Source organism: Agelaius phoeniceus, chromosome 3, assembly GCF_051311805.1.
Source record: "Agelaius phoeniceus isolate bAgePho1 chromosome 3, bAgePho1.hap1, whole genome shotgun sequence".
NCBI lineage: Eukaryota > Metazoa > Chordata > Aves > Passeriformes > Icteridae > Agelaius > Agelaius phoeniceus.
This window is the reverse complement of record NC_135267.1, coordinates 37,443,244-37,466,424: the sequence shown is the minus strand read 5'-3', so window position 1 is coordinate 37,466,424 and position 23,181 is coordinate 37,443,244. Positions and strand designations below refer to the sequence as shown.

The window sequence follows — 23,181 nt, the reverse complement described above, 5'->3', positions numbered from 1 at the left end:
CTTCCCCATGGAAATTTTCTCTCTGTTCCCTACACATGACTTGAAGTATGACCTTTTCTTTAATTTTAATCATATGTAATGTACATTTTTATGTGTAATAACAGGAATTGAGAAGGGTCTATTCAGGGTCTATTCCTCCATCTAAGCATTCCTTTCTATTCAGTGAATTGAAACATGGTAAAATGTATTACACATAAGGTGGACAATACCATTGTCCAAGAAAAAACTGGAATAAAGGATGAATAATATGGTAAATCAAATTAAGAGACATTTATGAAATTTATTATTTCCATCACATATCTCAAACAATTAAAATTACAAACTAATGGTCAATGCTTTTTTCTTTTTGTAAAGTACAAACACTGAAACATAATTCCCTGTAAACACCTGTTGTTTGGTTTTCAACCCAAGCACTTTCATTAGTTTTCAAAAGGTTCAGAAGAATTTATTAAAAACTAAAGTTGATGTGGAGATTGGTCTGGTATCCATGGGAACAAGTGCTAACAACCATTGAAAGCTGCCTATTATCTCTCTGATCCTAGTCAGTAGGATGATAAAAGTCATTGTGACTCATAAAATCAGGACAAGTCATGACTCTGCAGAATCCTCTGTGTTATATCAGTCAGCACAAAAGCATCTGTCTAACATCACAGAGCCTTGAGTAGCTGCAATAAAAGCAACAACAAAAGGAAACAAAATTAGAACGGATGTGGCAAAAGCTGTAGAGTTTGCATGCATTTTATGCCGATTAAGAAATCATCAAAAATGCTTTTGCTGGTAAATGAAAACTTCCCATCTATTTAGCAGCACACAGAGCATCACAGCAGCAGCACTGCAATTTTTGCCTGGTGGCCACCTGCAAGACTGAGGATGTTTTCAAATTTACTCTTTGTTTTTTTCCAAAAGTACGCTTTTCCAGGTTTTACCATTTTGCTGGGAGTGTCTTGACAAAGCAACTTGACAAAGCCATATATTGAAGTATTTGTTCAATCCAAGTTGGACAGCAGACAGAAAATCTTGTCATTTGGACTTCAGATTTTCAGATCACTTCTGTAAATTACATCTGCCCAAACCAGATTTAGCAGTAACTTTTACCTGAAAAAAACCTTTTGCCCTTATCACCTATTCTTAACTCTGCAGCATCTACTGGAAAATTAGTTTACACTCTATATAGCATAAGGTGAGGCTAGTAAAGATTAAACAGATCTAAATTGTCCACTTGTTTTGAAAAGCCCTTGGAGGACATTTTAAAAGTTTATTTTTTAATTTTCCTTTAAGTTAAATTGTCAACTTCCACATCTAGTTTCTCCAGCCCTCTGAGTGTGACTCAGTCCTTTCTTGTAAGCTCTTGTCAACATCCTTTTCCATCCATTCCCTCTGACTGACACTCCTTGGTGACAGCCATTGCTTCATTAATGCAGCTCAGCCCTGCAACCACAGATAGAACACAGCATGCTCTTATAGTTCCAGTGCAATAAGATGCTGTTCAGTCATTTCTCATTGCAGGGCTCTGCCACCCCTGCTCAGAGCATTTTATGTGGCAGATTGAGTAACACTGAGAACCCAAACATTTCATCATCCTCCTCTGAATGCCCTGTTCATGCCATGGCCCAAGGCAGCAGCTGACAGAGGGGACAGCTTGTTTCATAAACAAGCTGCATTAAATATTGTTCCATACATTACAGAGAGCACAAAGGTCAGGGGACTTGGGTCAGCCATAAGGTGACCCAATATATCTATGTCATGGGATTGATTTCACTAGAGAATTAGAAATCAATGCCTGGAGTTTAGGGGCTAAAAGCCTTTCACCTTTCGGTCATTGGTTCATACTGAGCTCGGCTCAGTTGTGACTAAAGGCTGTTCCCCTCTGAAGTTTGTTTAATCAGAAGGTGTTTGATTGCATCTGTGATTTGTCATATGCATTTGCTTGAATTTGCTCACATCACAATAATCAATTGTCCATAATTTAAAAAGCTCTTCCACAGCAGGGACCTTGTGCTCTGAAGAAGGACCTTGGACCAAAAGGTTATGAAACCTGACCTACCTTCTCACTGATAAAATGGTTCCTTTGGATCAACAGTGAGCTTGTGTAGGGATAAAGAGAGGAGTTCAGAATGGAAGGACACCCACTTGATATTTCATAGTAAAATCTTTCATAAAGTAGTAGAAAATTTTCTTCTTCTTTTTCTTTTAAATGAGTAATAGGCTTTTAATTAACATTAATATTTTGCTGGACAGTTTGCAGCTTGTTTAAACAAAGAATGATTGTATTTTCAGCTTTTCACCACAAGTATTTCTTCTTTTCAGTTCTACTCATAGAAAAAGGCAGTCAAACACTGACAATGCTTGATGGTTTTCCCACCTACTCAGTACCACTTAATTTGAAGACTGAAGTCCTAAGTTTAAAAAATGAATAAAATCAATATGGTCAGGGCAGAGAGCTCCATTGTATGGCAACTCAGTACTGCTACAAAAGCCCAACAGATCATTGCATATTTATAAGAAGCAGTCACAGTATTTTATACTACAATGTTTTCCTCTTACATACAGCTTACAACGCAAGCAAACTAATCTTTTCCTCTGTCCTTCTGACCTCAGGGTCCTACAGAAAAAAAAGAAAACAACAACATTTCTTGTTTCCTGATAGGAAAGTAGGCAGCTGTTTGGTCTTTTGGAAGATGATAGGTGAATAGCTGCTTTGTTTATAATGAGAGACACCCCTGAATAGCAAGGACTAGGAAAAAACAAAAGAAGAGAAAAACTACTTTTGGGAGTGATACATGTTTGCTGCTTTAATTAGGAAATAATAAATATCTCACTATCACAGATCACTTCCTCCATCTAAGCATTCCTTTAGACTGCAAAGAACCCAAGAAACAGCTTCCTAAAGGCAAAAACCTGCATCTGTTTTGCAAAGCAGTTAAATCTGCGATCTAACATGATTAACAGAATCAGATGAGGAACATGCCTAGAGACATTTTCCTTATCAAAAATATAGTCTTTTCCAGAAACTGCTGAGGTTGTCTTCCTATGGAATAATACATCAACTGTAAAAACTAAAAAACAAAACAACCTCCAACAGAAATGACTTTCAAATCACAAGCACATCTGCCTTGATTCGTGGGACAATTTAGTAGCATTATCAGTAAAATGGCCCATGCCTCAGAGGAATATCAACATTCCCAAATGGGAACAAGATAGAAAGTCAAAATCTGGCCCTGAAATTACTGAGACATTTCCTGCTTTCTTCAGGTCTTTTTGTACAATCCACAGGCAGCTTCACAAACACATGCAGCAGACCATAAGAAACCAGGAAACTATTGGGTGACTCATTGGTGTCTTCTCTCTTTAGATAAATTCTTTTGAAAAAAGTCAACAGTACTGAGGAACAGCTGCCTTACAAAAATACAGTATATTAAGAGGAAAAACATGAAATTAGGTAAAAAAAAACCAGTGAGGCTGAAGGGTTACAAATGCTGTGTCTGTATCACCAACAAGCCTCACTAAAAGTGTGGGATATATACTCTGACTCATGACAGCTAATTTCAATTCAAAATGAATCCAATTCAATTTCCCTCTAAACTTACAAAGGCTTGAAGGGACCACTTTCCATGCTGTTTCAGAAGGCCAATATGTTTGACAGAACTCAGAATACCAAAAATAAGGTTTCTATGCTGTCTTGAAAAGCAAGACACTTAATTGTTTCCCTTCTTCATTTGGTGTGTTTTCAATTTAAATCTACTGCCAGACAGAGATCACTGTGCTACATTTGGAGATTATTTAGAGCAATGATGGTTCTGGCTTATATCCCACTATGTGTCCAAAACCATCAGACTACTCATGTCTACTTCTAATTTTACTTCCCCTGATTTGACTTGCACTGGGATATGAAAACCTGAATCAAGCAATCATTTCTATCCACAGTATGACCTATTGTACAAAAAATATACTATCTCATGCTAGCATGACATTATTTTTTTATTAAATTATGTATTATGATACATAATTTTTTTCATTAGGTTAGGGATCAGGAACATTATTTTATCTCCACCTTCCAGATGAAGAATTCAGATCTTAAAGCATGTAAGCTCTTTTGTATTTGAGCTTGTTGTAGAACACATAAAAGTCATACTACAGAGTTACTAGAATTCTCTGCAAAAGAATATGGTTAACTGGGGTTTAAGTGTATAACAACAGTCAAAAACAAGCGTTTAGATGGTTTCAGGAAACTAAAATGTATTAAATAAGCAAACTGAGGATGCAAGTAGCATAAAACCCTCCCAATTATGTTCCTGTTGCCTTTTTCTGTTCTTGTTTAGCACGCAATTAACAAATACACTACTTCCTCTCTGCTAACAGCCTAAGGAGCTTAAGCTGTTAATAGTGCTAGCACTGAATGACTTGAGTGGTACAACATTCCTGTCTTTATCTTTAAAATGACAACACGTGGGTGATTTACAACCCTCCTAATTCTTTTACAATCACTGGTCAAATGCACTGTGACCAATCCAACTCTACAAGATCACATAGGAAAAGAAATTACTGTACATAGGATCACATTATGCACCTTCACACTCCACTGTCAACCCAAATGCCTTGGAGAGCTGCTCAAACTGAGATAACAACTGAGCTCATGTCATATCCCTCAGTGTTTGTGAAAGAAACCTCCTAAAATTCTTGGGAAATGTTTCCCTTTTGCTATTCAAAGCTCAGAGTGGTGCACAAATATATGATGCATTATTTTTTTGTGAACTCTGAAAACAATATACATATACCTGAGAGTGTCTGATTGAAAAATGAGTTCCCCCTCCAGTTATTCACCACCTTTCCCAATATAAAAAATATTCCATTTTAGTAACATTAATATTCATTTAAGTAACTCACATGATTGCAGGTTTTCCCTATTTGGCTTGATTTGGATGAAGTTAATGGCAATCAGAAAGACTATAATAAAAATAGATAGAAGGATCTATTTTTATATCAGAAGAAGGATCTCTTTTTATGTCAGAAATTAAACTTTTAAGTAGATTAAACCCAATAAATTGTAGATTCCTACTAAGAGTATTTTTCAAACACACAGTGTTAATTGATTGCATATATGGGAAAAATTTCAACTTATAATCACTCATATTTATTTATATGATGATAGCAAGAAGTCATTGGTTAGGAACAGAACCCAGGCCATTGTTCAAACACAGTGGAGAATATTATCCCTATCTCAAAGAGGTAAATTGAAATGGTCATTATTTTTTGTGGTCTAAACTATCATTAAACTGTTTATATGTATATAAGAGCCTGAAATTTCCACTTGACAGGCCTACAGTCTGTACACATCTATATTTGGAAAGCTACAATAGACACAGGCAGCAGTTCAACCAGTCCAGTTACCAGATGTGCAGTTCCAGCAATTAGGACATGCCCCAGCCAAATAATGACTTTAGCCTTGGCCTGATGGACAGAAGGTGATGAAGCATCTCTAATGAAGTGGCTCACTCTGCATCTTTCCAAAGCAAACACAGCCAGCTCTGACTTGTTATCTCCTTGTGCATGACCTGTGAGCATCACTGTAGATGTGTAACAGAAATAAGATCTGCTGAACCCAAAAACACAATTAGCTATTAACTGAAGCCACAGAAGAACCCAGTTACTGCAGCCAGACACTCACCCAGCAGGGCATTGCGCCCGTTGTCATCTGGCAGGAATCTTTTATCCACAGCACACACTAACAGGTGATCAGGTAAATTTGGTGACTTTGCACCAACAAGTAAAAATCCGGATGGCACCTCAATATGTTCATTAGAAATTGAAACCAGTCTCAAATCTTTACCAGCCTGGCAGAAACCTAGAAAAAAAACCAATTCAGCTTATTTTAAGTTGAAAAGACGTTTTTGTTTCCTGCTCACAATTGTCTTTGTTAAAGGACTTCCTATATTTCTAATGAAAGCAAAACTCTTACCCTCTAAGATCAAGGGCATACTAAAAGACAATTTTCTTTCCTCTGTTTGGTCAGCCATAAACAAAATGCACAATGAAGTTTCTCTTGGTAATAGTTTGTAACCTACATATTTATGGGACTACTATCATCATTATCATCATAACTTAGGTGAGACATTCAAAAAGGGAGAAAATAGGTCTCAAAATCTGGTGAATTTCACCAACTTTTCCTGGGTTTTCAAATATTTTTTACACTTAATACACTTTAAGCAGGAAAGAGTGGTGATAAAGCAATAAGAATTATCACACTCATTTTAGCAAATGCTATGCCTGCAAAGTCAGCAATTTAAAGGCTATGTTGCCTAAGGAGAACAGAAGTTCTGTCCTTGTGCCAGGCATTCCAACACAAATGCTTATCTGACACTGAACAAAGACCCTGTCAAACAGAAGAGCAACTGAGAGCCATCCAGCCTTATTGGGCAGGTAATGAACACTGACATTTTTAGGATTTTTATATCATATAGATTATCTCATTCTGACAAATTATAGGGGAAATAGCCCAAATTGTACTCTTTTCAGTAGGGCAAAGGCTTCTGACAGCACGGTTGGTATTCTTACCATCAGTAGTGCAACATCCTTCTGGGGGAGGCTTCACCTGGTAAGAAACAGGAGGACTACTTGATTCTGAGCCTTCTTCTTCCTCCTCTTCTTCTTCTTCTTCCTCATTATCTGCTCTGCTGCCTGCTGCAAATTATCATAGCATAAATGACTTGGACACCAGAAAATGCTGGCAACAAATCAGTGAGTGAACAGGGCAACCCAGTTACAGAAAGTATTACAGCAAACTGGATTCTCTTCTCTTGACAATGACTTTACTGTTGCCAACTGTTGATAGCTGTTATTCCTTAAAGCTCCAGCTTCCAGTCATGCTTATGATAGAATATCTTTCACCAAGAAAATAAAGATGTTAGCTCCTGTGCAAAAGAAGTTCGAAAACATGACTCAACTGCACCTGAGAAAGTAAAACACCTTAAAGTACAAATAAAAAGAAGCCTCAACGTATTAATTTTTAAATCACATTATTTTAATATAAGTGCACAATTTTTAGGGGACTAGCTTCTAATGCTTGATCTCTTGCTGATCAAAACAGTGTAACTGTATCCTTTGTTAATAATATTAACAGCCAATAAAACCCAAAGTCATTACTTCTTGGCACTTTAGAATGTCCTGGCTACAGTCCAAGTACAGAATTTCTTAATTAGGCATTGACCATGTCCTTGGTTTTGTACAGGACAGGGAAAAAACAGTTCCTACTAGAAACTTGCTTCACCACAGGTGATGCATGACAAGAACACCTAATTCTCAGCCCGTCTGTCTCGTACTAGAATCCAGAGCTCCCAGTAATGCACCAACACTCCCTGTACAGTGTCAAGGAAAGGCAGATGCTCAGGAAAATTATTCACTCCAGCCTGTGCTTGGACTGTGCAAGTCCAAGAGGCACTATGGAGGTAGTACTGAATGCTGGAGAGGAATACATGATGTAAGCTTCAATTTTTAGAATGTGTTAGGTGTTTTCAGAGGGCTTTATTGCTGTGTGTTTCATCCCTTCAACTAGAGACTGGCCTCTTCTCTCCACCCAAAGGACGATGGCTTTTTCATGAATGATTCAACAGCTCCAGCAAAACTGACCATACTGACCAATGGCTCCATCCTCTCTTCTGGCTCAGACACGCTCCTGCAAGCGGGACAAATGGGGCAAGCAGAGGAGAGCAATTAACTGGAGAATGGGGAAGACATTTCCACAGACAGGACTGAGGAACATTTTACAGACAAGAGAGACAGTGCACAAGTACTAAGTGAACCCAGTGGGGTTTGTCTTAGGCTTGTAGGCTTCTAGGGGTGTGTAGGGACATGCCTGCAGCAAACACAGCAAGAGCTTCCACTGGCAAAACTGGGTCATGAAGGGATGCAGGAACTTGAAGACCAGCAGGAAGCTGAATAGCTGCTTGTACTTGGGCATGTAAAAGAGCAGTTAGGCACTGAAATTACACTGTTGATTCAGGTTTTAGTCTTGAAACAGAAAAACAGTGAAGCAGAGCAGTCATCCTCCAAAGCCCAGTGACAACTGGGCATAATCTCTTCGCTTCAATTGGCTTTGGGTCAGGTACTAAGAATCTCACAGGATATCATCAAGGATTTCTCTTTTCTTTCCTATGACCCTCCTCAGAATATCCTTTTATTTTATTGACAAAATATTGCACAGTCATCTAGATAACTACTATAGGATAAATGAGAGCTACAGAGGAGAAAGTAAATCTGGAGTCTAAAGATTTATCTGTCAAGGTCCTTAAGATTTACAGTCCAATCTAGAAGAGGATTTGAAGGGTACGTTTACTTTTGAACTCTGAACATTAAGCTCCAGTTGTGTGGTGCACATAACTAAGAACAGAACACTAAACACAACTATTTTAAGGGCATGGTCTAAAGACAAAGATGCTGCAATTGAATGAAGGGAAGAATGAAACTCTTCTTCTATGCTATTTAAGTAAAGGGTAAGTCATGTGTTATTACATAACCTTGACTAATATCCAAATGCAATGCAAAAGGGCTGAATCCCTTCCTTCCTTCCTTCCTTCCTTCCTTCCTTCCTTCCTTCCTTCCTTCCTTCCTTCCTTCCTTCCTTCCTTCCTTCCTTCCTTCCTTCCTTCCTCCCTCCCTCCCTCCCTCCCTCCCTCCCTTTGTGCCAGCTCTGACACTTAATGGAGCCTTTCCTGAGCCATCCCAGCTTGCTAACCAGCAAAAAATCCAACTAAGGAAAAAAATGTGACCAATTTCCTCTTTTCTTTTTGCTGGGTTTATGTATTAAATTAGCACAATGGAAGATCCAAAAGATGGCAAAAGTCATGAAAAGGAAGGAAATGGGAATGTATGGATAGATGAAGAGAACAGAACAGGATATGTTTTATTTCCCTTTTGGATAGAGGTAAACTGTGAGGTTTGTTAACCATAACAGCTGATTTAAGAAAGAAATGGAAAATGGAAGTGGAGACTAAGAAATAAGAGAGCTACAGCATTTTCAGTTCAAAAGGGGAAAGAGTAAAAGAGAAAGCACTCAAGCATGAGCTGCTGCCACCTGTAAAGGGTTTCATTGGCATTACACAAGCCCCCTAGGATGTCTCTCTGATTCAGGAGCCTCCTGGCCCTCAGAGCATAGGGATTCATGTAGCTAGAAGTGGAAGATTCAATTTCTGATGAGGCTGCAGTATGTAAGAGCAGCCTGAAGACCTCTTCCACCTGAGGAACAACCTAGGAGGCACTCCATTATAGGTCACTTCAGAGTTCCCCTTGTCTGAAACTTTCATGAAAGGAATGCTCTCTGCCAGGCTGTTATGAGACTTTTAATTACACTTCAATTCTGTTTCCATTAACTACAACGAACACAGAATCAGCCCCTCAAGGTTTGCAAAGTTCTTTGAAAGTCTTGAAAGAAAGAAAGAAACTACAGAAGTGTGAAATTGTACTTTTGTTCCTGAACAATGCATCTGCTCCTGTACTATCTTTCCCAACTGATGTCATAATCAATTTTGTGACATCACAGCTACCATGGAACTTTATTAAATTCTTAGGGAAGGGTTTGATAGAAGGAACATTTTGTGCGGGGAATAAACAGCAAATATATTTAAACAATTATTGTATATTCATTATTTTGTCCTATATTAGCAAAAAAAAAAAAAAGAAGAAAAGAGGAACTTACTAATGATGTGCAAGCAGATTTTTTTTTCAAGAAATATTCGCAGCTGTCACTGTGAGGCAATAGCAAAGACTTTAATCTGTGCAAAATACTTTTATCTGTTACCACTCCTTGGCCTGATTTTGTGTGTGTGTGTGTTACTGTGGACCTTTATGCATTTCTCAATAACAGCAGCAAAGTATGACAGGGAAAGTAGGTGTGGACAAAAGACATGAAATTCCACCCTCTTGACAGAAATGACTAAATAATCAAATTATTAAACACAGCCTTACACTACCATGCCAGTGTTATGCACACACCAGAAAACTCACTGGAAACCACGAGACCAATACAAGTAACAGACACCAAACTGCACCATGAGTTTGTTTAGCAGATCCATACAGTTCATTTAAACTGCATTACTGAGAAAGCAGCCTTCTGTAAACACACATACAAATTCAGTGAGAAATCCTATTTGTTAAATATCAACTTGTGCAGGGTTTGTGAGAGTACACATCCTAAATTTTACCTTTGCAACCACAGAATAACTACAAATATTACGCCTGAAGTAATTATAAACCATCTCAAAAGCTAAAAAATATTTCTGCTGTATTTATGCACATTGAAAATCAGTCTTAGCATACATGTTTTACAAATCTATTATGGGTTTTCTACCATTTACTGCGTGACTTTGAGCAGTATATAATAAATTATAGGATAACAGATTTCTTTTCCAAATCTCCAAAGACTTCTCACAAATGTAATGGAACAATTCCTAGAACTTCAATTTACGTGTATAGATGAATCTGAGCAAGTGGTTTAATTTTGTCAAAATAAAAGACAGTGCATTTTGTATTTTTAATCCAATTCTAATGCATATATATTTGCAGACCATAAAAAAATCCAAATAAAAACTTATGCTTATCCATATTATGATTTAAAATGTGTATACTGGGCCATGGCTGAGTAAATAGCAGAATTGCCTTTGACAGAAATAGAAATTCCATTTTTTCCTACCTTCCAGTGATGATAGTTGCTGTTCAGCTTCCAAATACAACTGAGAAAAGATTGGTCTGGGAACTAAGTTGTTTGAACGGAGAGAGGCTTCGATGGAATTATGCAACACTTCTTCAAACCGTGTTGTCTTGAGCTGGCCAGCGTAAGAATTTCCCATCTTCTCCAAAAACAAACAAACAAACAAAAAAAAAGGCAAAAGAGACAGGAAGAGAAAAAAAAAAAAAAGAAAGAAAGATATTACAATTTAAGCACTCAGAACTCCATCACTGCATGCTGATGCCAGGGCTCAACATTTCTCATGAAAGAGAAATGCTCCATTGTCCACAAAGAAAGGCAAAGAACACTGACTGCAGCAGTCACTGAGCAGATCCTGCTGGTAAATTACAGGAAGTTATCTAAAAGTAACAGCTTTCTCTAATTCAGCAGAAAGGCAGCAAGCTTTGGCACCTTCTTGAAAAAGTGACTAGAAATCTGATTCAAGTAATTCCTTGATTTATATAGCAATTGAGGAGAGGTACTTTCAATAGTCATCAGTCTATTGTTAAACAGCCTTTCTATTTCAAGCGATTTGAGCAGAATAAATGATCTGGGCAATAGCACAGTTTTGTGTACTTTTCTTTACATGGTCCATCATGGCTGAACCTGGCTAAAGCAGTTCAACATTTCTTTCAAAGGTGCTGTCTCATAAATAATGTAGCATTGCTGTAACCCACAGAGGGTGAAATATAACTTTTACTTTTCACCCTAAACAGTATTTTTCCTTGTAAAAAACAGTGCTTTTTTGCTTCTTTTTTTTTTTTAATGAAACAGTATCCATCCACATGCATTGATATTGCATTCACTTATTTATTAGGACTTTACTTTTAGTGAAACCATGTAATTTATTCAATCTGTCACTGAGCAGGCAGTCTATTCCAGCTGAATATTCCATGGAATTAACTGACACCTACTTTCTACAGGGAACACAATGAACTGGTGTAACCAAAAGCCATGTCAGCTTTCTTTCCCTATTACAAAGTAGCTCTTGCCCTGGGCCCCATGTCCTTTCCCTCCTCAAGTAACTGTGAATAGAAAGCATGAAACGCTTCCTGTTTGTGGCAGTAATTCCTAAACCCTGAACAGCCCCTCCTCAGCCCTGGATGCTGCTTGGGAAATTCCCCTGTTGAGAAGCATCCCATAGGAATCAGTCAAGCAAAAGGAAAACCACTGTGAAACCACATACTGCTTGTCATGGGAAAAGGGCTTTGAAGGGAACAACATACAAACTTGTTGATTTGGATAACCTTCTATGACTTTGTAAAGCATATTTTACATATATAATCATATTTTAATGAACTTGTTTGTATCATGTTAATACTGTATAGAGAGTATAGCTAGTACTACATGATATAAAATTGCTATAATAGATATATACAGTACTAACAGAACCATAATGAGAACAATAAAACAATGGCGGCAGTATTGAAGAAAATTATTAAACTAAAAGAAGGCACTACCAACAAAATATCCATGTATATACACAAAATCAGAGGAGCTGCACTGAACAGTACTGATGTATCCATTTATTAAGGGGCTAAAAGGAAGTACTAATATATCCATTTAGTAAGGGGCAAAAAGGAAGATGCAAAGCCTATTAAAGATGTTCACTGCTAGTATGGAAATCAGGCTGCATCTTCTCCTCCAACACAGAAAGCTTCTCACAGTTCCCATCCCACACTGGTAGGAACCCTTTGGATCCTTTTGAGTATTGCTTCCCCCTACACCAAAGGCAGCTGAAGAGAATGAGAAAAGCCTAACATCAGAAATGTCCTTAACAAGCTTTATCAAAGGTATATGCAGGAAACCCCAGGTCAGCTCTGAAATTAATTATATCCAATGCTGAATGCTTGCTCAGGATTTACAGAGCCCACAAGTGGTCAGAAGAGAAATCTTGTACTTAATCCTGAGGATGGCAGAAACCAGCATCTTATCAATGTGATGTTACAGATAAGGAATCAGTTAAGATTATATTATTTGTGAAAGAGGCAGGTTTTGGAATTCTTTGCAACACAAGCATGTTTGTTTGCTTATTAGGCAGCTTATTTAATTTTGTGAATGGGTTGTTAAAAAGAAACAAAAATACACTTTCTGGATTTGTAAGATCTCATGTGTTTGTGTGATCTTAAATCATAGTGTAAACACAATCATATACCCAGCAACCTATTTTGGAAGATGTGATAAATATTTTTTAGCCATTTTTTATCATCAAACACACACCACTGGAACCAGAAAATGGGCATTACAGGAGCTTTTTTGCCAGCATTAGTCTCTGCTGTTCAGAGCCCCACTGACTCTCAACTACAAAAGAAATTACTTCTCCAAAGCAAGCAAGGGAGAAACCATTTCACACTAGCTATAAGACAGTTGTCATCCCCTCTTTTCTTTAGAGCTGCTCAGACTGTGGTATCTGAATTGACAATTGCTGACTCCATGGCATCAGGAAGCAAAAACTGAGTCCTGTGTCCCTGCTTCAACGACCTCAGCACTGATTTATGTTTCTCTTGGGTACAACTGGGTGCCATAGGCTAAACTTGCAAATGCTTGTGAAAGTCCAAGCAATGCACATAGATGGTCTACTAAAAAATCCCCATACACTGACACAGAAGGATGGCCCTCAACCCCATCTACTGATAAATCAAAGGGCATCTCCCTGTCACATGGTCAGTTTCCATGGAGAGCATGCAGAGCAAAATACTTGCCAATATAAGGAGGAGAAAAAAAGGCAAAGAGCTGGACCAGGAAGAGCCTCATAAAAGCATGATAAAAAGACAAAAAACACTCTGATCCACTAGGGAGCCTAAGAAAAAATTGCAGGCACAAATGAAGCAGGTCAGGACAATGCCTTAGAAATCCATGGATAATGCTGGCAAAGAGAGATGCTAAGTCCAGGCATCTAAAAATGTGAGCTAAAGTTTGTTAGTCACTTAAAGAAGCATCTCAAATTCCAAATAAAGAACTACCAGCATTTCAGTGGTAAGCAGGGACTATGTAATTAAAAAAATGGGGACCTTCTTAAGGGTGAATGTCTGTCACGGTTAGAATCAACTTCAAGTTCAACTGCAGTTGAGCTAGTCAGGGCTTAAGAAAACCTGCTATGAGCCTGCCCTCCCGTGCTGTGATTTCAGGAAGGAGTTCCCTCAGCCAGGAGAGCCATGACAATGACTGGCCACAGCAAGAGAGGGCGATGGCCAGGAGCAGGAGGACATTCAGTGCCAGCACCCAGATCACACAGGGAGATCTTGTGCACAGTGGAACAGACAGCAGCACTTCACTGACTTTTTGCCGTGAGAAGCGCCAGTGTTTTGTGAAGACTGAAGGTCTAGCACAGCAATTCTGGACAAAATTAATCCTACACCTAGGACAGACTGAGTATCCTAACGAATGCTATGGACTTTAGAGCATGGCAAGTAATCCAAGGCTTTTAACAACTCCCATTGAAACAGACTGATAAATGAAGCCTGCCCTCAGCAGAAACTGAGGAAACTAAAGAGTATATGTGGGCTGTGTTATGTTGACTTAAAAAAATAATCAGGGTAATTAAGCTGGAAATTAGGAAATTAATCTGGTTGATTACTAAGAAATTCAGCCTTAGATACAAGTTACAAATTGTTACAGGTGGGAATGATTCATATTAAGTTGCAAGATTTTTGCATTATGCAACATAATTTATACTGCTACTTTACTATATTAATCCTTTCATTATTGCTTTTTAGCAGTGAATTTTTTCCAAATTTCAGCAGCCAGCCTTCATTCTTTTGAAACAGTTTAACAGAGTAATTTCTATTGTATCATTTCTAAGAGGAGAATAGCAAGATGCTCTCATGCTCTCCAATAGAATTTGCTATCACTATGGCAAAAGGCAGTTTTTTGCTTGCATAGAAAGAAAGGATTTGTTTGCATGGACATGGGATTTAGGTATCTAAAAGGCTATCTATCAATTTTTTTCTGCGAGGAGGGAGAAAGCGTTGTTTACTGCAGGTTAACAATTTGTTAACAGAATACGACCAAAACAGTTCTGTGATCCTTTTACCCTTTGGATATAATTATATTTATCGAGTAACACCTAAAATCCATTAATATTTGTAAAGATCAGTAAAGTCTCTACTGATGTATTAAAAACATCAGTCTAAGAAAAAAGAAATCTTAGGGTAGGGACACGTATATAAATATGACTATAAGAAGAAAAATAAATTTGGAGACAGCACAAAACTGATTCTCTTCAATGGTAGCAATACATCCTGCAAAATCCTCCTCGTGGATTCAGTCCAGCCATGAAACATCACAATTTACTCCTTTATTTTCATGAAGCTATCTGTAATTACAGTGTTATCTCTAGCTTTGGATTTGGAAGGATAAATTATTTTTAATCTCCTATATTAATGTCTATATTAATGTCACGTGTAGAAGTGATACTGTGTGGTATTTATTTCCCACAGGTTACATAAAATCTATTCCCACAGGATATATAAAATTCGTGATTCAGGAGAACTAAAAGATTTTCAGCCCCCACAAGACACAATAAAGTATTATATGTTATGTCTTTACTACTAGTCTCAAAATAAGGTTACTCCATCCAAAATGCCCTTCAGGAACAGTCACTGGTCCATTGTGACTCCTGAAGTGTGTCTGGGAACTACTGAAGAGAGGGAGTACAAGCACCAGAGTTATGCCATGACATTACAACAGAAAATCGATTTCTGGCACACAGAAATAAAATATCTCCTTCAATTGTTTCATTTAGTAATACAGCTGCAGACCATGTGGGCAAAGAGAAATTAAAAATTATTCTTCCAGAAATCAACCTAGTTGTTCATGGACCACAAAATTATCACTTGTAGAAGCAATTTACAAAGCTTTTTCTCTGTCAGTACAAAACCACCTAAAAGCATTGTAAAGAGGTGGATTATTGCCAATTTCTGAGAAAAATGCTAGTTTCTGGAAGTCAAATCTGTTTCCTCACAATTCTGCCAGACTGACTTGGCAGTAAGAGAGAGGGGAAAAAAAGGGCTCATAAGATTGATGTTTATAATATAACACTGGAGCGTGGGAACCATCACCTCATTTGAGATTACTTCCAGACCAACATTTTACAAAATTATTTTCACCAAAATCTTCAAGAAAGGTTTGATTTTTGTCTGTTAGTCTTACCCTGAAAGAGAAATTTTCAAGCTTCAAAAGATGCTAAGAAATGAAATTACAATTCTTTCCTGAGCCCAACTCTAGCAATATCAACAAGAATAAAATCAGTAGTCACTTATGGATCTGTTGATTGAAATCCACTTCTTCAGGGAAGTAATTTATTCCTCAGCAGTAAAACTGTCAGATGAATGAGAAGTCTCTAGTCATTCCGTGTTTCATATATGACAAAAGTTTGGCAGTTCAGTAGACCCCATTTGGCCTATTACATTTTAAATGCAACATAAAACCTTTAAATAAAACCGCTGTTACCTTTGCCAGAAATTCTAGCTCATTCTCTGTTACCAGATCTTAGAACTTCCATATGTCTTGTGGACTTATATAAGAAATGTTATCTAAACACCAGTCCAGATTAAACTTAATGGTTTCCAAAAAATTTGGATAGAAGCTCATGATGAAACACAGAGACTCTGACTGAGGTTGATGACAGGTCACAGAGAACTTAATCCTACCACCTTTACACAGCCAAGAACAATTCTGCTGCTGCTTCCATAAAACAAATATACTGTAACAGGACTAGTCAATCTCTCTACCCCTTCTGTTCACCTTCTGTTTGCTTTTAATTTTTATCTGAGTTCTTCTTTGATTTTGAAAATCAGACTGACTGCAGACAGGGATTTTCTCCCGCATCAACAATGAGATGATTTCCTCCCCTGACTCATGTTTCCAAGCAACAGGATGTTGGAACAAGAGCACAGATTGAAAGGTGTCAAGCCCTTTTTTTTTTTTGGCAACTCTAGATTCCAAGCCACATTCCTTATATTAACCACTGAAATCAGTTCTCTCACTCACTGCACAAGTAAATAACTGGGAAATGTCTTTATTCTCAGGAGATTGTTGCAGAGATTAATACAGACACTTTTGCAATGAAATTCAATACAGGAAAATTCCCCCACCTACTGAAAAATCAAGTCCATTTCCTAACTATAAAAAAGGATGAAAACAAACTTGGACAAATCAGTGTTAAACCACCTTAATAAAACAGTATAAAAAAGCTACTGCTTTCTTTTTTCTTCAGGCAGGAAGTAAATAAATTTTGTTAATGGATCATTCTTATTATGGATTTATTTCACATCCATTTTGGCCATAGTAAAGACAGCTTTAAAAAAAAGTGTTTTCTTATTTTTTTTTGCTGAAATTTTTCAACTGCAAATCCAATAAGCATTACTTCTGAGTGTTCATTTTTTCAATTTAATTACTATAATTCATGCAGGGAACATATGAATGAAATTAAATGAATAATTTCTATAGAAAAAGGAAAAAATAATTTCCTGATATGTCTGGAAAAAATAACAACAAAAACCAAAACAAAACAACAAAAAAAACTTCTCATACAAATTCAACTTTACATTGAACAACAACAACAAAAAAAAAGCCTGACGAAATCCAGAGCAATCTAAGTTGTCATAAACTCATTTAAATATACAGCTATGCTAGGGGACCTGGACTAAGGTATGTTGGCAATTTAATGACAAGGAATCCAAGCTGGGACAGCCTACACTGTAGTTTTCTGGGGAAACAGAAAACTCCAATTGCAATCAGATTCCTGTAATTAATTAAGGATGAAAGACTATTTTGGTTTTAACACAAAGTTTGGTTTTCCTTTATGGTGACAGAAAACTTAAGCTTCCTTCACCCTAGTAACTCTTATGCCTACTCTCAAACCAGAGTTGATTTTTTTCTGAGACATTTAAAGTACTGTTTTGTGCTAAAATGACACTTTATTTTAAAGAGAAGGAAAAATGCTGAAGTTCAAATTGCTCATAACAGAAATCCTTTGTTAAAAGCTATATATTGGATTTCTCTTCAAGTTTTAAAAAAATCATAATCATAAGCACTATTGGGACTGATGCCTGATAAAAATCTGTATCTGCAAAAAGAATTCAGAAGAAATCTTAGACTTTTTAAAAGTGACTTAGCATCTATTATTAATCTATTTTAATTTCCACTGGAAGTCTATTTTAGATATAATGATGACACTGGTTTTCATTTATTTGCTTCTTGTTTTAGCATGAACCTTCTTTTCAAAGACTTGTCATTCCTTTATATCCTGACAACTGGGCCAAGGAGCCACTTGATAAAAATAAATGTGAGCTGGGTGAGTCCAGTGTTGTATTAATAATGCAGACTGAGCCTAATACATGATATGGCAATAAATATATTAAGGCAGTGGCACTTCATCCTGTAAATGCTTTCACATTCCTCTCTGCAAGAAACAATGTATTCTGATACAGATTTCCTTGATTTTCCTACAGGATCTCGTAAACTCTGCAGGTGTCACTGGAGAGAAAATCCCTTATCAGAGCTTCCAGTATAGTGCAGCTGATTTGCTTTACTATTTCTCCAGCACAGAACCCTGATCCTGTGGCTGGTCAGACAGCACTGCCTTTTGTGCATTGCTTTGATCAGCTCCTGGCTCTGGATGAAAGCAATTCTTTCAGAGGCCACCTTCAAACTCTCTTAAAAAAAAAAAACAAAAAAAGAATTACATACATAAAACCAATTGATCTTGTTAAGCAGCAGGAAGAAATCAAGCAGAGGGAGGAGAAAGGGAGGGATGGAGGTGCCACAAATCAGGGCTAGGAAGCAATGATCAAAGTGGTGACTGGGAAATTAGTAAAAATTATCTCCAAGTTGTACAGGTCTGGGGCATTGCAAAGGCTCTCTCACTATTACCTAAGGAGACACAACTCCCTCTCCAAGACCTGTCTCAGACATCTCCTCCAGTGCTTGGAGAAGAGCCACTTGAGATCTCAGAGTAAAGCAGTAGGGAGCAGATTGGCAAGTCAGGAGAGAGATAATCTTGAAATGCATATTTTCTGAAGAAAATTCTAGGAAACCAATACTACTCTTTCTTCTGGTTACTGGTACTATAGAGTGTTTCCAAGAATCTTTTCCAAGTCCAAAAGGAGTATACAAAGAGTAAAGCTGTACTGATTGTACTGGTTAGCTTTTTGAGCCATCCTCAAAACCAGACTTTTGCTTTTCCTTCCCCCTAGCCTCCAGACTCATTCCTACCCCCACCCCTCCAGGCTCATCCCTGGAAGCAGTGCAGCAGCCACATGCACACAGAGATATCAGAAACGACAGCTTAAACACACTTTGGAGCTGTCTGCCAGGGCAGCAGAGGCAGAGCCAGTGCCTGTGGCAGTTCTCTAAGGATGCACACACAGTGCCCAGGTTCAGAGGCTCCACCTCATTCACAGCAAATGGCCTCACTGCTTGAAGAGAGCTTCACTGATTTCTAATAGCAGAGCACACTCTACTGTATCTAGGTCATATTTTCCATCTAATGAACAAAGAGTGGACACAAATACAATGGGAGCAGTTTAAAATGTACCTCACCATCTGTGGATAGCAAATACATCTGTAGATGAGTGTATCACATTACAAATAGCTCTGAATCTCAAGGTTTACTCAATCAGGAGATTGATTGCACAAGTATTATATGTTGAAAATGCATTAAATAAGAAACATTTGCAAACAAAATATGCAATCCAAAGCATTAATCAAATATCTTTAGTTAAAAGTATCAGTAGAATCCTCAAATTTAATTCATTTAAGAAAGTGAACTTAGCAGTTTTATATATGAGTTGTCTACTCATATATAAAGTATATATATGATATGTATTTTTATATATATCATATATATAAAATATATAAAAATATATATAAATATATATTTATATATTGTATATAATTATATATATATTATATAATATATATGTATATATATTATATAATATATATATTTTTTGAGGGTTTAAAAATTCAAGTTGTCTGAACTTTTAGTATTTCAAAGTTTTCCTAAGAGGAAATCACTCAAACCAAGAACAGCAAACAAGAGACAAAAAATGCAGACAAATTAATATAGTTAAAGCATTATTATTAGCTGTAAAATGTCTCACGAATATTATATTTGAACAGTAACCAATATAAGATGGTATATGTTATGATATATTAATATTTTTATTAAACAGTAACAGTATTTCTCAGCATGGAAATATACAATATTAAATATACTGTACCGTACTGAAAGCGTGTGCTCCTCAGCAACTTCCGGTAAATGACTCCTGAAGTTTCATGTCCTGACTGCAGTGCTGAATACCTTACATCTATGCTAACTGCCAGTGATTAGGATTTGTGGAGTTTTCTTTTTTGTTTCATTTAGGAGAGTGCTGCTTGGCAAACTGGTGAGCACACTTAAGGCTCCTGAGTCAGCACAGTGCACAACTGAACAACTCAGTCGGGTCACCATGACACAAACACTCTCCTGTCACAGTAGAGCACAAGAAGATTTCAAAGCTATCTCTTCTGCAACTGTGGCAAAAACTAAGTAATGAGACCACAATATACCCTGGCAAACTGTTCTCTAATTTGTGTACTGGCTATACTAAATGATAAATGGTCTGACTTTATGTCTTATTAATACAAAAGTGCTGTGCTGGGTCATGGTGCTCCCAGCCAGGCACACAGGAATCTATCAGTCTGAAACATTATTAAAATCAACAGTTTTGTTGGAGGCTTTTGGAAGGACTGAAACAGTTTGGGGTTTTTAAGAAATAAGTGTGTCCTTTTGTACTATATAGATATCAAAATCACTAAAGAAAGCATGAAGTATGCACTGTAGGTATTTTTTTTGCTACCAGAAGAAAAGATTAACAGGAGAATGGAATCAGGTATGTAGCAATATTATCTTTGTGTTGGTACTGTGCCCATATCTCCTGTACAAAAGGATAGGAAGTCAAAACAATATTTGAGGGAACATGTTCAATACAACACTGGATATACAAAGAAACAGCTGTTGCATCATATTTAAACAAACACTGCATCTTTTCAAGATACAGCTAAAGTACATGTACAGAGAATGTTTCTCGTAAAAACATATTTATCAAACATTTCTTTAGGTAACAAAATAATTTCAGAAGGTAAAAGCAATAATTCTGATAATTGAATTTTCTTTTTCTTGCATCTCCAAGTCATGCAAGGTTCAGATCCATGCTTGATTTTAAACTCAGTTAGATATTACTGAAATTAGTAAAATCAAGCACTTGATTTTACTTGAATCAAGCACTGGGAGTCTTGGCTCCCAGTTGAATTAAGTTTCTGTGTAACCTTATATGCAGAGTATTTTTGGTACAGCTTGTGAAACTTGATTTTCACCCTTCACTCTCAGGACATGGTTTCATGACTGGCTCAAGCTACTCTATACTCAGGTTACTGCTGAAAAGCAACATCTCTCCCTGCTGATTGTATATTCTCCCTCTGTTGTTCAGTGGCATTGATGTCAGCTGATATAACTGAAGACTCGTAGTTTTTGTAGGGTCATGTTTTGCTAGATCAGATCCCTCATCTAGCTATGCATAAAGTATATGGCCATTAATATATGCAAAAGGAAAGTACCAGTACATGGCTAGGGAGGATGGTGAGAACAGTATCTTTTTCTATAAAAATGCTTTAAATAATACTTTAAAATTTGAAAGATACAATTTCTGATTCTTCTGTAACATAAGAGGGAAAAACCTGAATTTTAAAGCTTCTTGAAGCTTTAAAATGTTAGGAACTTTGGTGATTTAATGCTTTCACTGAAAACAATTTTCATACTGATTGCAAGTTTTCATTGTTTCTTTAGTAATTTTTTTTAATATATGCTTTCTCTATATACTCAACATGCTTTAATTTTTGATTAGCCCTGAACTGGTCAGGTAGTTGTACTGGATGATCACTGTGGGTCTCTTTCAACTGACAGTCTCTACTCTAGTCTAGTCAATTCTATTATTAGATTTTAGATAAAAGCACTCCATTGAAGAACCTGAAAGAGAAACTGTCCAGAAAGTAGTAAATAATTATTTAGGAGAGTGATTGGTATCTTTTTCTGTTTCTATGGAAGTGAACTAGAAGCTTTATAAATGTTCTATATTTGACACCAGATACAGGAGACCTCAGCCACTCATTTGCAAGTAGGGTACAAATTCTTTCAGCCAAGAAATGCAAGAATGACTGACTGGTTTCCTACCAGCACTGTACAACTGTGTATTTTCAATATATTAGCTTGACCAAACTGGCACTTGAAGTATTATATTGATAGCCAAAGTTTAGAGAAATCCAAAAGGAAAACAAACATTGCAAGAAATAGATATGTGTGTGAGAGGTGATTTTTGAAAGAGTCACTTTTAATAATTTACCAGGCCAACCAAAAAAAAAGCCAGGAAATTCACCTTTTAAAGAAGTATAACTTGATTAATGCCAGCCTAACATATTTCCCCCATAGCTGTAGTGCATTCACAAGCAAAATTTCTCTAGGATGCACTGCCCAGGATGTTTTTTAGAATGACATCTAGGATGCTGCAGTGTCTGTCTTGGACTTTGCTTTGTGGCTGGAAGCACCACATCAGTGTTAAATAATATTAGCATAGGGGAGATGTTCAAGAAGAACATATTAACCTGATATCCAGGAATGGAATGCAGAAAGGAAAAGAAGCCTGCCTGCTTTGGATATAAGCATGGAAAAGAAGTTCCAGAGGAGAAGAAAGGGCAAGAGGGCACAAAGGGCTCTATTGTGTTTGATTAGTAGCCAGAGCAGGAATTCCAGGAATGGGCAATGAGCATGGAGTTTATGTATAAGAGATTTTGTATACAGAAGCAGTGAAGAGTCAGTCACTATGCAGCTGCTGATACCACATTGACTGGAAAAGAGGGGCTCTGCCTGCTGAAATAAGCTGCTGAATCTGTGTGAAATGAGTCAGTAATGTAAGTAAGTGATGAATTGACAGAAAAGTTGTTGGGGGAAAGCTGCTCATATAATTATCCCAACAAAAGGTATGTAAAATTGTAACCTTGTACCCTAGGCTTTAAAGAAGAGAATAATATTTTACAGGACTCTATAAGACATGTTTTTCACATATTGAGAACACTGGAATAGAAGTGAAACACAGCATGTATCTTGAGGTTTTTAACCTCAGGGTTACAAGATTTTCAAAAGTCTAAAGCACACGAGCACAAAAATGATAAAAAAAATAAAAACAATTTCCCAGGACATGCATTTATAAGGCAGAATGAGGAATAAGTTGTCTCCTGTGCAATCAGAAAGGAAAATTAAGATATGATTTTAAAGTTTAATGTTTTGGGGTTTTTTTTCCCCCAAGAAAATGAGAGGTTATTTATGATCAAATGACTGATTTAGCCAGCAGCTTTAGCAGGTAAAGCGGAGACTGTTACTTGGGAAGTCCCTGAGAACTTATTATTTGAAGCATTTTGCATGCAGA

At 37.0% G+C, this 23,181-nt stretch overlaps 1 protein-coding gene across 3 annotated transcripts in view; it reads right to left on the bottom strand.

The window, feature by feature from the left end:
- GREB1 (growth regulating estrogen receptor binding 1) overlaps positions 1-23,181 on the bottom strand; it is an 87,465-nt gene that overhangs the window by 44,057 nt on the left and 20,227 nt on the right. Inside the window, exons 1-4 of one of the 3 annotated variants that reach the window (XM_077175080.1) lie at positions 19,945-20,076; positions 10,682-10,838; positions 6,553-6,678; positions 5,666-5,842 (exon numbers count right to left, since the gene is read on the bottom strand). In XM_077175080.1, the coding sequence (XP_077031195.1) occupies positions 5,666-5,842; positions 6,553-6,678; positions 10,682-10,838 (460 nt within the window). In that variant the 5' untranslated portion in view covers positions 19,945-20,076. Of the gene's footprint in view, positions 1-5,665; positions 5,843-6,552; positions 6,679-10,681; positions 10,839-19,944; positions 20,077-23,181 lie in introns of those variants that run through there. The other 2 variants (XM_054629499.2, XM_077175081.1) reach the window with 2 other exon arrangements.